At 41.5% G+C, this 14,784-nt stretch overlaps 1 protein-coding gene across 1 annotated transcript in view; it reads right to left on the reverse strand.

Moving 5' to 3' along the window:
- The window catches only part of GRIN2C (glutamate ionotropic receptor NMDA type subunit 2C), a 75,626-nt gene that overhangs the window by 17,987 nt on the left and 42,855 nt on the right, over positions 1–14,784 (reverse strand). The window contains exons 7-8 of the mRNA XM_032239009.1: positions 4,088–4,213; positions 533–762 (exon numbers count right to left, since the gene is read on the reverse strand). Coding sequence (XP_032094900.1) covers positions 533–762; positions 4,088–4,213 — 356 coding nt within the window. The remainder of the gene's footprint in view (positions 1–532; positions 763–4,087; positions 4,214–14,784) is intronic.

Consider the following 14,784-nt stretch of genomic DNA (forward strand, 5'->3'; position numbering starts at 1 on the left):
TGAATCTGGAAATCTATTTGGAACCAGCGTGCTCCTTGTCGTATTGATGCATTTATCGATTTATTTATTTATCACTTTCAAAGAGCAACTCTGAGTGGTGTACAAATAAAATATTAAAATATAAAAACAATTTAACTGTAAATCCAATGTTAATTAAAAGAAGGAGGAGGGTCTTCAGGGCTGCTCACCAGCCCCATGGCTGCATGATCCTCTGAGAGCCCCCAAGGAAGACAGCAGAGCCATTATCACTGTTGTGCCTCACACTGCCCTAGACTTCTATTCAAAATGGGGATAAACCAAATCCAACCTTCACTGATGAGTAACAGCATCTTAAACCATGTCTTAAACAACAAACCTCAAAACCATACTTGGAGCTCATCAGCTCCCAGCAGCATGGCCGATAACAAGGGATTCTAAGACAAATGGGAGGCATTAAGTTGCTACTGTTGATCTTTCTGGTAACTTACGCCAAGGTCATTAATATTGGTTGCCACCCTCACATCATATTAATAAAATCATAACTATTGCTCACCTTTCTATCGCTCAGTCCAGAGACGGTATCAATATATTGCTCCTGGATCATGAATGCTGCCAAATTTGCAGTGTAGCTAGCTAAGAAGATGACCGCAAAGAAAGCCCAGATGAGGACCATAATTTTACTGGTGGTGCCTTTGGGATTTTCAATGGGAACAGAATTGTTGAAAACCAGAGCCCAGAGTAGCCAGATGGACTTGCCGATAGTGAAGGATGGCCCACCGGACTCTAGAAGGAGGAACATAAATAATGAATCTTTCTTGAAATAAGAAACAGGCCTCTTAGCAATAAAATAAACTTGCAAGGAATGGTTCTCATCATCAGTATTATGAGTGCCATCTGAGGGATGCAACCCTGAAGACTTTTCATTCATTGATACAAAATTTTGTAAAAATGAGCATTTTTAGTAGAGTACTTTGGAATTTGGATTGCTTTGCTTACTCTCTTAACACTTTTGGAGATAAAGCTTCCTCTTTAGAACGAAAGCTAAATGTTTGGTTTATCTCTGCTAGCTGATGGGAAATAACTAGAAACATTCAAAGGCTGCAAAAGGAAAGGCAAGCTAGGGAACAGGCACTGAACATTAGAATCAAGAGGATCAATTTGGCTGTGATATGAGAAAAAAATCCTAGCTACTTGGGATAGATAAATGCGCTTATCAGTCTTGCAGGTTACAAGCTGACCGTTCTGGATAAAATAAGAGAAAAAGGAGGCAAAGCACAGAGTCAGTCAGGAAAGGTTGAATCAGAAAAGGTGAGATCGGCTGTCGGGACACAAATGTTCTGACCCAGCCTTAGCAGAAGCAAGAAACAGACTCTTTGACACACACAAAAACCCCTCTTTATTTACCTCTTGTGAATTAATTGAATCCACCCACTGAAAAGTCCAGACAATAGTCCTTCAAAGAGTTAACTGCAGTAAGAGATCTTATCAGTTCCTTGCGATAATTGCAAAGCCATGAGTTCCCAGCCAAAAGGCTGCAAATTAAATTCTGGCAAGCAGTCTTTGTGACACAAAATACAAGGAGCAAGATCTTCAGAAATACGAAATGTTGTCTCCTATGACAACCACTCTACAATTGTAGAGAGGTCAGAATTTTAGGAGATAGTGCAGTCAATCATATAGGGGTGAGAAAAGCCGTTTCCTGACATTTCCAGTTCTATACATCCATTCAAACATTATTCTTCTTGGCATTTGGATTTGATTCGTCTGTATAGCTTGCCCAACAGACCCTTGGATGGCTCTTTTCATTAATAATAATAATCCACCCAGTCGTAACAGATTTGGTCTCTTGAAATCTACTGTGTTCAGTGTTTAATATAGTGTAAAAAATATATTTTAAGCTTTTGAACAACCTTTAGATTTGTCACCCAAGATTTGCTAGACTTCCAATCTATAATGCAAGTTAATGCTTCCTTATCTGTTACCCATGTGCATATCAGATAACAGTAACAGAATTGGACGGGACCTTGGAAGTCAACTAGTCCAACTCCCTGCTCTTGCCGGAGACCTATGCTGTTTCTGATAGGTGGCTATCCAGTCTCTTCTTAAAAGCCTCCAATATTGGGGCATTCACAATTTCTGAGGGCAAGCCATTCCACTGGTTAATTATTTTCACTCTTAGGAATTTCTCCTTAGTTCTAGGTAGCTTCTCTCCTTGATTAGTTTCCATCCCTTCTTTCTTGTCTGGCCTACCGGTACTTTGGTAAATGAGTTGGCCCCTTTTTGTTGTGGCAGCCCTTCACGTATTGGAGTATTAGAGATCAATGGTAATTGCCAAGTTTTCAGTTATGACTGTACAAATCTGGGAGCAATTACAAATACATTAATGTCATATACTGCTTCATTGCTGCTTTGTCACTGGATGAAAAATTATCCTATTAACCGGGCATGTGCAGCCTTCCAGAATTAATATTGGCAGATACGCTACACTTGCTGGTGCTTCCTTCAAAACATTATGCCTTTTTCTGGGCTTACATGGCAGTTGCACAATCTCAGAGAAATAGATGTCCGAGGTGCAGAGGGGGACCCTGGGAGGAACAGAAATGTATGACTAATGTAATAACAGCAGCTAAAATTGTATTTGCACAAAACTGGAAAGCAGAAAAAAATCCCTTCAGAAGGAGAGATAATAAAGAAAATTTTAGATGGTGCAGAAATGAATAGGTTAACATTGAGAATAAATGATAGAGAGGAATCAGTGTACTTCAAGATGTGGGGACGATTTTATGATTGGCTAGAAAAGGAATATGAATAAAAGACCATAGATCAAATAATTGGACAGGACAAAGAAAAAGAGAAAGAGAAACTAAGATGACACACTACCAAATGAAGGAGGGAGAAGAGGGGGGAAACAGAAAGGTATTGATACACAAATATACATTTAAAGGATGATGTATGTGTAAGTATTAAAATGAAAATAAATTGTGGAAGAGGGAATTTAAGATTGTTATATAAATACAGAACCATCCCGAAAATACACCAGATTGAAGAGGAAAATATGTAAACACAACAACGGAAAGAGGGAATGGAGAGAGGAGTAGAGAGAAAGATAGGAAAGAGAGGAGAAAGGAGAGGGAAAAAAATGAGAGGAAGAAATGGAGGGGAAGTAAGAGTAGGAGAAAGGGGAAGAACGTGAAGAAGAGGGGAGGAATGGGGGAGAGGCAGGGGAAGTAGAGAAGGGAAAGGAGAAGAGAAAGGAAGAAAGTAGAGAAGAGGAGAAGAAGGGAGGAAAGGAAGGAAGAAGAAGTAATAGGGTTGTTGTAAAATAAGATGGGTGTATGGGATGGTAGAAAAGCAATCTCTGTATTGTTAATTGTAGGGGAGAAAAAATGTTATAAATGTTAAAAGATAACACACATTATTAATAACAGTTATGAGATTGTATATTTGTGAATGTATATATGAGAAATAAAAACAAAAAACTTTTTTTCAAAAAAAGAAAAGGAATGTATGACTCTTCATTGGCAATGGGTTCCATGCAAAATACAGAAAGTATTTATAAGCTAATTGGAGACATTATCTTTTGCAGTGGCAGAAGTACAGTGGCACTGTATTAAACCACAAGCATAACAGAAAACCTTATGCATGTGGTTTAATACAGTGCATCTCAACTCTCTTCACCATGAACCCCCTTTAAATACCTTTTGTAGCCAAGGACCATGGCCATGGACTCCCCCCCCCCCAAGACTTAACTCAAGATTTAAATCATAATATTTCTTCAAGCCTTCACAGACCCTCTGCGATGACATCCTGGGGTGCCCGGACTGAGGTTGAGAATCAGTAGTTTAATAGATTACAATAAGATAGCATGTTCTATATTTTTTCTACTCCTTGCTTACTTCAAACCTTTCTGTTCATTCTGGGATGTCATTCTTCTTAGGGTGCTTGGAAAAGACCAATTGGCATGTACCTTTGGACTTTATTAGTCTATTTCATTGAAATACCTGGCAGGAAACTGCTTAATAAAAGGATAATCCCACTTTTTGTCCTTTCCTCCCTCACCACCCAAGTAAAACAACTCATTCAGTGAGCCATTTGGAAACGTACTTACTTTTGCCACTGGTTAAATTCTGGTTGTAGCCAACAGGACTGAAATATTCAAACACGAAGACTGTGATAGCAACAACCGTGAGACACATCACAAACATCATCACCCACACAGCTGGGCTGTAAGGCTCTAGAAGATGAGAGGAAGCGAATCAACTCAGGATAACAGGATTGATTAGGAGAAATAATTTGTGTATGCACTCTTATTGCAAGCTTTACATTCTTCCTATTGGAAGGCTAACCCAGAGAACATGAACTAAGACATATGCAATGTCTACTGAGATAAAAAAATATATTTGCCATCATATCTTTTATAACTTTACATCATCATGGACAACAACAAGATCTATAACATGGAAGGAATACAAAAATGTTGCAATTTATTGTCCCAAGCAGTTTGACATGCCCTACCACACACTCTATTTCATTGCATCCCCATTTTCTATTCTCCCTCATAAGCCCTTGCTGTCTATGTTGAAGGATCAGCATGCTAAATTCTCATTTGGGATTGTCTTTACACACTACCAAATTGTGTGTGTGTGTGTGTGTGTATGTGTGTGTGTGTTTCCATATCTGCTGATGTCTCCCTCTTGTGCATAGCTAAAAGGGCTTAGTTCCTCATCTCTTCTTATTTTTGAATACTGGCAATAAAAAAATTGAAAACAGCTCCAAAACATTGTTGGTGACAAGAATCAATAGAGATTGGACCTATGAACCTGAACCGAGACAGACAGACAATCAGACAGATAGCTATAGATAAATAGATGATAGAATGAATGGATAGATATAGAAAATAGACAGACAGACAGACAGACAGACAGACAGACAGACAGATGATAGATAGATGATTGATATAGATAGATGATTGATATAGATAGATAGATAGATAGATAGATAGATAGATAGATAGATAGATAGATAGATAGATACATACATACATACATACATACATACAGTAGATAGATAGATGGATGGATGGATGGATGGATGGATGGATGGATGGATGGATGGATGGATGGACGGATGGACAGATGGACGGATGGATGCACAGATCAGTAGATGGATGGGTGGATGGAATGAATATAAAGAATTTTAATTTGATATGAGAGTCCAACAGTAAGCAGGACTTGCATATAGTACTAGAACAGAGAAGTGCCTTTTTAATTCATGACTTGTTGCTTCTCCAGGAGAAAACTGAAAGTATGTATGTTGGCAGAAGCAATATATACTTATATACTTATTATTGAGAATGGACTGATGTAAACAGGAGGGAACAAACTTTCCCCTAAATTCCCAAGTAGCTCTAGCACACACAAGGAGTCGTGCAATTTATAGAGAGGGAGAATTCTTTACTCAATGGGTTGGGAGTCAATTCCAAACATTCCCCATCCAACTAGGCACACGTGGAATCCAATGAATCTAGGGTATAATTTTGGGATAGACTGAGCTAGAAGACTCTGGTAGATGTAATTTCATTCACTTGCAAGTACAGCTGCCATAGTTTGCTGTGATACTTGCTCTCCTAATGACCCAAGAGAGTCTAGAAAATGTCTGTAGAATTCCCAGCTTCTCTTGCTTCCCCCAACTTTCTTTTCTCTTCTCCCTATGCTGTCAGGAAGCTGTCACTCACAATCAGAAGGATGTCAGTATGATGCTTGATATGCAGGTCCTGATTTCACAGAAGGCTCCCATTTCAAAAATAAACATTTGCATGCTTTTTTTCTCTCTTCTGCAGTCACATGTTGCACATTGATTCATTGTTGAGATGTGGTAGTCTAGATAAATCGCTCATCTCAAAGTCAGAAGAGGCATGCCCCTGAAGACACCAGTGGAAGTTAAATCCCAGAGGAAGCTAACACTGAATCTAACCTGACCCCTTTTCAGTTGAAACTCAAGGCAGGGGATCCAGACTACAAGAGACTCAAGTAAAAGAAAGTGACACAGGGAGGGGAGTACTTACATTAGCTGCAATCTGAACAAATCACACATATATCAAACTCATATCTGGAATGATTTTATGCACCCGCTGAGGAGAGATCTTTGCTACACTCCCGCTATATATAGCATTTTCTAAAAAAAATAAAACCTAAATTGAGAACAATAGGAGAAACATTCACTCACTAAAAGGTTACTCTGCAGAAAATCACGGAAAATGTATGCAAGGAATGAGGGAAGAGAGGCCTATGGCACAATACTGTCACTAGCATTTAGCAGTCAAGGAACTAAGGGTGAAACATTTTCATAAGCATTTAGAAAAATCAAAGTCAAATTAAAAAAGGACAGAAATGAAAGAGGCTCTTTGGTATTGTCATTTTGGTATTCTCCTGCAAAGAACCCAAAGATAAAGGGGAAAATAAATATTGCTTTAGAGATGTGTACAAAAGGATAGTATAGAAAAAAATGCGGCCCTGCTGGTTGGGGATGATGGGAGTGCAACCAACAGACCAGAATGTTCTCCTCAAACAGCCACAAGCTAGACTATCACACAGTAGCAATGAAATCAAATCCTCCTTAATTATAACCTCCAAGTGATAGAGGATGTGTAGGATAAAACATATAGCACAACATATAACATATGTAACAATGCAACACATAGCACATACAGCATAAAAAAGTAAAGGTAAAGGTTCCCCTTGCACATATATGCTAGTCGTTCCCGACTCTAGGGAGTGGTGCTCATCTCTGGTTCAAAGCCAAAGAGTCAGCGCTGTCTGAAGACATCTCCGTAGTCATGTGGCCGGCATGACTATACGCCGAAGGCGCATGGAATGCTGTTACCTTCCCACCAAAGGTAGTCCCTATTTTTCTACTTGCATGTTTATACATGGTTTTGAACTGCTAGGTTGGCAGAAGCTGGGACAAGTAACGGGAGCTCACTCCATTAAGCGGCACTAGGGATTCGAACCACTGAATTGCCAACCTTTCTGATCGCGAGACTCAACGTCTTAGCCACTGAGCCACCATGTCCCTTGTATAAAATATAAATTTAATAATAAATATATATAAATAATAAACATATAGCATATGTTACTTTAATACGGCTAAGTAGTAACAGTTCACCCTGATATACTGTTCATTGAGGTAAGAAGAGACCCTAATAACCATTCATAGAAAATATATCTATTTCATTGCTAGCCACAGATGTGGAAATCTGAGACTGGCATAAAAAGTTCCATTATGAAAGTGGATGTTTTCCTCTTATCCCAATTCAAAGCTCCCTAATATAAAATTCACCTCTCAAGGAAGCTTCGAATGATATAGTCAGAAATTTACTTGGCTTTAGTCATCATTGTAAGATGACGCCTCCTGTCCAATCAATGGGCCATGGGTCTTCATAGACATTTAATTGGGGCTGTGACAGTCCAGTCTTCTCATTTCTGCAGCCTATTTTTTTTCTTTTTTGTTTGGGTGTCTGTCTGTCTGTGTGTTTATGTATGTATGTGTGGAGGTTGAACATGGGAATATTGATTTCATGAGAGCAGTATTTTCTATGGGATCAATATTCCCACTGGTAAACATGAATAAAACAATACTTCAAAACAGCTCGTCCAGTCACTCAGACTTGTTTTTTTTCTCATGGAAGAGTTTGTTTGATTTATATTGAACCTATATTTCTTTGATGGGATTATCAATATCGCAGCAGATCAATGATTTCACAAATTTATTTTTCTTATAATTAAGCTTATACGCTGCCCATCTTGCTTAAAGGCACCTCAGGGTTTACTAGATTACTGCAGATAGGGGTGCAATCCATGGCTGTTTTCAGACTCTTTCCACTTCTCTGGGCAATGACCGAGGTTCCGGATGTGTTACCTAACAGGTAAGGATTGAAGAGGAGCCAGAGGAGATGGATGGGGCAGAGGTAAAGCGATGATGATTAGCCTTGCAGCTTTCAAGGGGCAGAGAGAAAGCCAACTCTGCCCATCAGGGCCATACAGGCTGGGACTCCCATCTTGTGTTTGTGATGAGTAGACAGTTGTGAGAGACTGCATCATTAATGTCAGAACACCCACATGGGCATGATCAATATAGGGAAACAATCACAGAATTACAAAAGCATATGGGATGAGGAAAAACAGAGAGAGGGGGGGAGAGAGGGAGAGAGACCAGGCCGTTTTCAGATGTTGGCAGCAATAGAGAGACACCGAGAGCTCCGGCATTAAAGGCAGACTGAATAATGGGATTAATTCAGTCTCCCCAAATACCGTCACTGAGGGCCATTTGTCAGCTTGTCCTTTCCTGTCATAAAGGACATAAACTTTATCTGATGGCATCAGATGCATTTCATTAGCATACTGAGAGGCAGATGAAAGGGAAGGAAGGAGGTTTCATAATAACAAGAAGGAGTCCTCCATTTCTGTTGAGTTTAGGTCTCTCAGAAAGGACCCGAGGGAAGGAAAAATTAAATGGACACAGATTGCTCTCTAATAGTATATCTATTCAATGGCATACATTTAAATACTCTTAGTTGCGTTTAACTGGGGACACGCTCTGCTACACACAGAAAGACACTGTCCCAAAGGCTGTCCCACAACCTGGCGCTTCACAAAGTTGCCACATGAGGGGGAGGCGAGGTATGGAAAAGATTTAACAGGGGACAAGTGGGCATATTAACTGGAATATTAAAATATGTTTTTAACCGCAAGTAAGTGCACAGTCACACAGCTGGAATATTTAAAAACTTGCTGGGACACTAATGGAATTCTGCACAAGGGTACCTTGTATAGCAGCAACACCCTTGGTAAATGAATTGCAATATTTAATCCTGTTTAAGACGGACCAAAAAAAAATCTTTCCACTGGTAAGAGAAAAATCTTCTGCACCTGGCTCAGGGATGTTCCCTAGGCAGCTGATGCTCATCCAAGGGGCCCCCTGCTCTTCCTCTATTATCAGTAGTAAAAGTATTATTTTGAATGCTACTGACTTTTTGAAAACATGTTACATTTCTTTTGCACAAAATAGGGCATCACAAAATTTGGAATGATTAAAAACCTGTGAAGGCATAGCGTACCTTAATCTGGAACATGCAAATCAAGCCCATTTGTACGATCTCTCTTTTACAAAAAGCAAATGCCCCAAGCATCCCTAATTATTCATTCAGTAGGTGACATGCTACCTATTAATCCCATTGAAATTACCGTATATACTCGAGTATAGGCCGACCCAAATATAAGCCGAGGCACCTAATTTTACCACAAAAAAAACTGGAAAAGTTATTGACTCGAGTATAAGCCTAGGGTGGGAAATGCAGCAGCTACCGGTAAATTTCAAAAATAAAAATAGATACCATTAATGTTTTTCAAAGCCATTGTAAAAATTTGCTCTGGATAACAAATTATTATCACACAATACCAGTGTATTCAATGAAATACTTCACTCACCTCATGATGCTGATGTCCCGCTGTGATGATGATGTCCTGTGCAGCCGCGGGAGCGATGTCCCGCCTCCTATGACACACGGCACAGTGATTCCTATCATTGGATCACTGTACCAGAGGAGGTGGGACATCGCTATGTGGCTGCTTGCCATAACAAGGAGGAGGTGGGACATCGTTGCAGAGCGGCAGGAGGGGGAGGAAGGGGAATCGTAAGACAGCCCTGCATTACATTAGAACGTGAGGAGGGGGGATGGTGCGGTGTGCGCTGCGCGGCAAACTGACACAGAGGGAGGGGAAACTCACAGGGGCGCCGGGCCATTCACGAGCATCACCCAGCGGCATGGCCCCGCCCCTTTTTCTCCTCCATTTCAGGCAAATTTTTCACTGACTCGAGTATAAGCCGAGGCGGCTTTTTTCAGCCCAAAAAGTGGGCTGAAAAACTCGGCTTATACTTGAGTATATACGGTATATGTTCTAAACAAAAATATTCCCCAGGGAGCCTACAATTTTCTTCCTAGAAATACCAGTTGCTGGTGTTCATTGAACTTGTATTTGAGTGGGAATTGGTTTGATGAAATCTCTACTCATCTAGGAATTAGCTGATAACACATTGTCAAGAAATACTGTCATTATGTGAAGATTCATTGTGGAGAATAATAGAGTCCACTCAATTGTCAAGCAACCTTCTTTTGACATTCTAGGCCAATGAATCACTTGTCAGTTCAAAAGGCAAACACGGCTGTACATTTTAAGGATAGCATTTCAATTCTTTCAGGAAAATGATAGCATTGTGAGATGAAATTCACTTGTCCAGGAACACAATGAGATGCTAACTTGTACTTGAGTGTGATATGTTTTAAGCTACAGCTGATGAAAGGTGAGATACAATCATGAGGAGCTGCCCATTCATCACACATAGTCTTTTGGTCATCTGATAGTTATTCTTTCTCAGCACAGTCTACCTCAAAGGGTTGCTGTTGCAGAGATAAGGAACAGGGGGAAGGAGTGCTGCCAGCCTTTCTGAATTCCTGAAAGAAAGGCAATGAGTGAATGGGTGAGTGGAAAGAGAGAGAGAAAGGAGGGAGAGAGAGAGAGAAGAAAGGAATGAAAGGAGGAAGGAAGGAGAAAGAGAGAGAATGAGAGAAAGAAAGAAAGAAAGAAAAAGAAGGAAGGGAGGAAGGAAGGAAGGAAGGAAGGAAGGAAGAAAGAAAGAAAGAAAGAAAGAAAGAAAGAAAGAAGAAAAAAACAGAACAGGGCAATGAAAGATAAGGCAGGAAATCATCACCATTGCTTTGACTCTGATTGCAAGCTCACTAGATAGTTTTCTAAAAATAAGATAGCAATGCTAGAGAAGCCAAGCTCTGTTTCAGTACAGTTTCATATTTTCCATTTCCTCAAAACATCAGAAGTTTTTGAAATAATTCTGTTTCACTTAGAGAGGCTAGCAGTTTATTTTTCTGTATTATTCGCTTATTTCTTTTTTTAAAAAAAAGCAAACAAAGGCAATCTGCACTCCTGCCAAGCAGCAAATCCACAACTTGGTGCAAATTTTGAGAGAAAGGCCATGATGCTACTCTTTCTTTCTCATGTTCCCATACTTAATGGTTCCCTTTGGGACAGACATAACTTATTGTTTTTGTAGCATGTGACAACCCAAGGTTGTTCTTTTGGATTTTTCTTGAATCTCTTTTGTCCTTTGCCTCTCACATACAAAAGCATAACACACAAACACACACACACACACACACACATATCTCAAAAGGATAAAGATCTACACAGCAATGTTCTGTTGCAGTTTATAACTTATCAGTTGCTGGCTGCTGTAACTGAGTTTTCACTTCGAAGGCGAATGCTGTTACTTCTTAAGGAAGATGTCAGCCTCTGCTTTGCTGCTGCTTCGGCTGCCATTGTAACGGGGAAGGGGGGCATGGTATTTGGGAGGGGAATCATGATATGCTGGAGGAAGATTCTAGATGCTGACCTGACCATCTTACTGCGCATGTGGAGGAAGGGAGTTTTTCGCCAAGGTTAACTGTCCGGCATTCCATCCTGGTGATGTGTTTTGAAGTTATCTCCCACCTGACAGTTGGGTGCATTATAATTGGACTATGGACTGGGGTGCCAAGGGGAGGGGATTGAATTATACATGATATTCTTTGCTTTCGTGTCTAATTAACCAGATTCAGCTTAGCCTTGCTACTGTTCGTTTATAATTAGTACTGTTCTATAGTACGCATCTCTTAAGTCCAACTTAGTGAAAATATGGCCCTTCCCCAGTTGTGCCAGCATGTCCTTCATCAGTGGCAATGGGTACAGGTTCTGAGCTGAGATGCAGTTCAGGTTTTTGAAGTTCACACACAATCTCAGGGAGCCATCTTTCTTTTCCCTGAACAATACTGGCACTGCTACCTTGCGTCTTGCCGGTTCAATGAAACCCCTTTCCAAGTTTTTATCAATGAATTTCCTCACTTCTTCCATCTCTTTAGGGGACATTGAATATATTTGGGGCGTTGGAAGCTTTACTCCAGGTAAAATATCAATGGTGCAATCTGTGGGTCTGTGAGGAGGTAACTTATCAGAAGATTTCTCACTAAAAACATCCTTTGGAATTTTTTCCTCCCCCTCAATTCTCTCCTGCCCCCTGGCTGCCAGTGTGGGGGTAGTAGTATTAGAGGCTGGGGTTTCACCTTTCCCCTCAGGGGGTATGGTTGTTTGTATCCGTAACCAACCCTCTCTCCATTTAATGCGTGGGTTCCATCTACGGAGCCAGGGGAGTCCCAAGATAAGGGGTCGGTCCATCCCAGGGGCCACAATAAAAGTTATTAATTCCTGGTGGGTACCCTCCGCATCTTGATGGGTTCAGTGGAAAAATGAGCAGGACCGCCTCCCGCAATAGAACCATCAATTTGGCAAAAAGCAATAGGAACTTTTAAAGTCTTTAATTTTAAGCCCAATTTCTCCACCATCTCAGGGCTTACCATGCAACGGGAACACCCAGAGTCTAATAGAGCTAAAAGTTTCTCTCTTGCGCCAGAAGTGGGCACTCTAAGCTCAATTGGGATAAGCATAGGACCAGATCGGGAACTTACCCAGCGCTGAGAATTCTCATCATCAGATTCGTCAGACGAGCTGGGACTTCCATCTCCCTCCTCCTCTGGCTCGAAGCGTCGAGAAACATTCTCAGCAGCGAAAGCAGCCTCTCTCCTCTTGCTTGGAGTCTTCTCCGGTTTCCCCTCCCTCCGGGGGGGGTGGAGCAGGTTGAGTCAGTTTGACACGGCAATTCATAGCACGATGCTCCTCCTTCCCACAGCGGAAACAAGCGAAAGGCTTGGCTTTGCCCGCAAAATTTCCCCTGCCTTCACTCCTTGGGGGGGGGTTAGGAGGTGCTGGGGGGATTTCTCAACTTCTCCCTCATGCAATGCAATCTGGCTAAATCCAATTCCACGTCTGCTGCGTTTTCACACCAAGTTTCTAAACGATGGGAAATTAGTCTGTTTATGCATTGCTGGTAAACATCTTTATCCAAGCTGTCAGCAAATTGATCCAGCAAGGCCTCTTCTGACCCCCCCCCCCCATATAAGCTGACAATTCCTGAAATTCTTGCACATAGTCAGGCACAGTTTTCTTTCCCTGTTTAAGGGCCATAAATTTCAGCCTAGCGCGATGCTCAGTCAAAGGGTCGTCGAACCTTCTTCTCATGGCTGCCATAAATTCATCAAAATTCCTCAGGAGAGGGGAATTGCATTTATGTAGCCCAACCATCCAGTCGGCCGCTTTCTTCTCCAAAGCCATTAACACCATTCTCACTTTAGTTTCATCTGTCTCTAAATCAGGTCCATATATTTCCATATAATTCCAGACCTGAATAATAAACAACCGAGGCCTCTGGGGTCTCCATCATATTTTACGCTTAAGGGTGGGACCTTAGCCATCCGGTGTCACCTGCCCCCCCTGCTCTTGGAATGTCTCTAGCCGCAGGGGGGGAGGCTGGTTCTGGGTTTTCTTGTGCACTTCCCCCTTCGGCCCCTCTAGTTTCTCTTAAGTCATGCATTGAGTACCTTTTCTCCAGCTCCTCTGTTGGCTCCCTTTCCACAGCTCTCTCTCGAATTCGACGTTCACTCCATGCCTCTTCGAGGAACCTCATGGCGTGGGAGATTTTGTAGTCTTCTTCACCAGTGCCACTCCAGTCAGCCGCTGGTTTTTTCTTTGGTCTCCTTCTCGTGACTCCAGCTTGTAATTCCTCAGGTTCCTCTTTCTGTCCCACATCCCAAGTCCATCTGGGACGGACGGCAGGTTCTTCCACTCTCAGTTCGGCCAGTCTTTCTGTTAGAGATGGTCCCGCCACTGCCCCCACTTCTTCCTCCTGGTCGATTTCATACAAAGACATTTTCTTTTCTTCTTTTGAGGGCACCCCCCTCGGAAGTTGTTCGCTCCGGGATGGGTGTGATTGAGATTCAGCTTATTGTCAGATGCGACTTCATTTAATAATCAGGAAAGAAACCACTCAACTCCATTTATTTGAAATCAAGTGTACTTTTACTAATTATAAACGAACAGTAGCAAGGCTAAGCTGAATCTGGTTAATTAGGTGTGAAAGCAAAGAATATCATGTATAATTCAATCCCCTCCCCTTGACACCCCAGTCCATAGTCCAATTATAATGCACCCCACTGTCAGGTGGGAGATAACTTCAAAACACATCATCAGGATGGAATGCCGGACAGTTAACCTTGGCGGGAAACTCCCTTCCTCCACATGCGCAATAAGATGGTCAGGTCAGCGTCTAGAATGTTCCTCCAGCACATCATGATTCCCCTCCCAAATACCATGCCCCCCCTCCCCGTTACAATGGCAGCCGAAGCAGCAGCAAAGGCTGACAGAAGTCTTTGTCCAATGCAGCCCAACTGACCTTGAGACATTAAGAAGAATCAAGTCGAGAAGAAAGATTATCAGAAAAACTCAGGCTGTACATGGGACCAGACAGTTGAAAAAACATCCCAGAAGGCAGCAATAGGGAACACCTATATGGATGCAGCCAAATCTGATTTGAAGGAGATTTGATTTTATTACGTGTCTTAAGAGCTCTGGGAAGGAAGGAAGCTGTTTTCTGTGGCTTTCCATTCAGTAGAATCATATTACCGTTCTTTTCTTCCACTCTCTGAGATATTCCTAAAATAGGTCTAAACATTTCCGAAGTGACTGACATAATTGTGAAATGGCATTTTATGTCACTTATTTATATGCACATGGTGCACGTGCGCAGAACTCTAAGATCTTGGTGAATTCACAGCTTGCCTCTCTCACTAATCAATCTCTGCTGAAG

The sequence above is a fragment of the Thamnophis elegans genome, chromosome 2 (assembly GCF_009769535.1).
Source record: "Thamnophis elegans isolate rThaEle1 chromosome 2, rThaEle1.pri, whole genome shotgun sequence".
NCBI classification, from domain to species: Eukaryota; Metazoa; Chordata; class Lepidosauria; order Squamata; family Colubridae; genus Thamnophis; species Thamnophis elegans.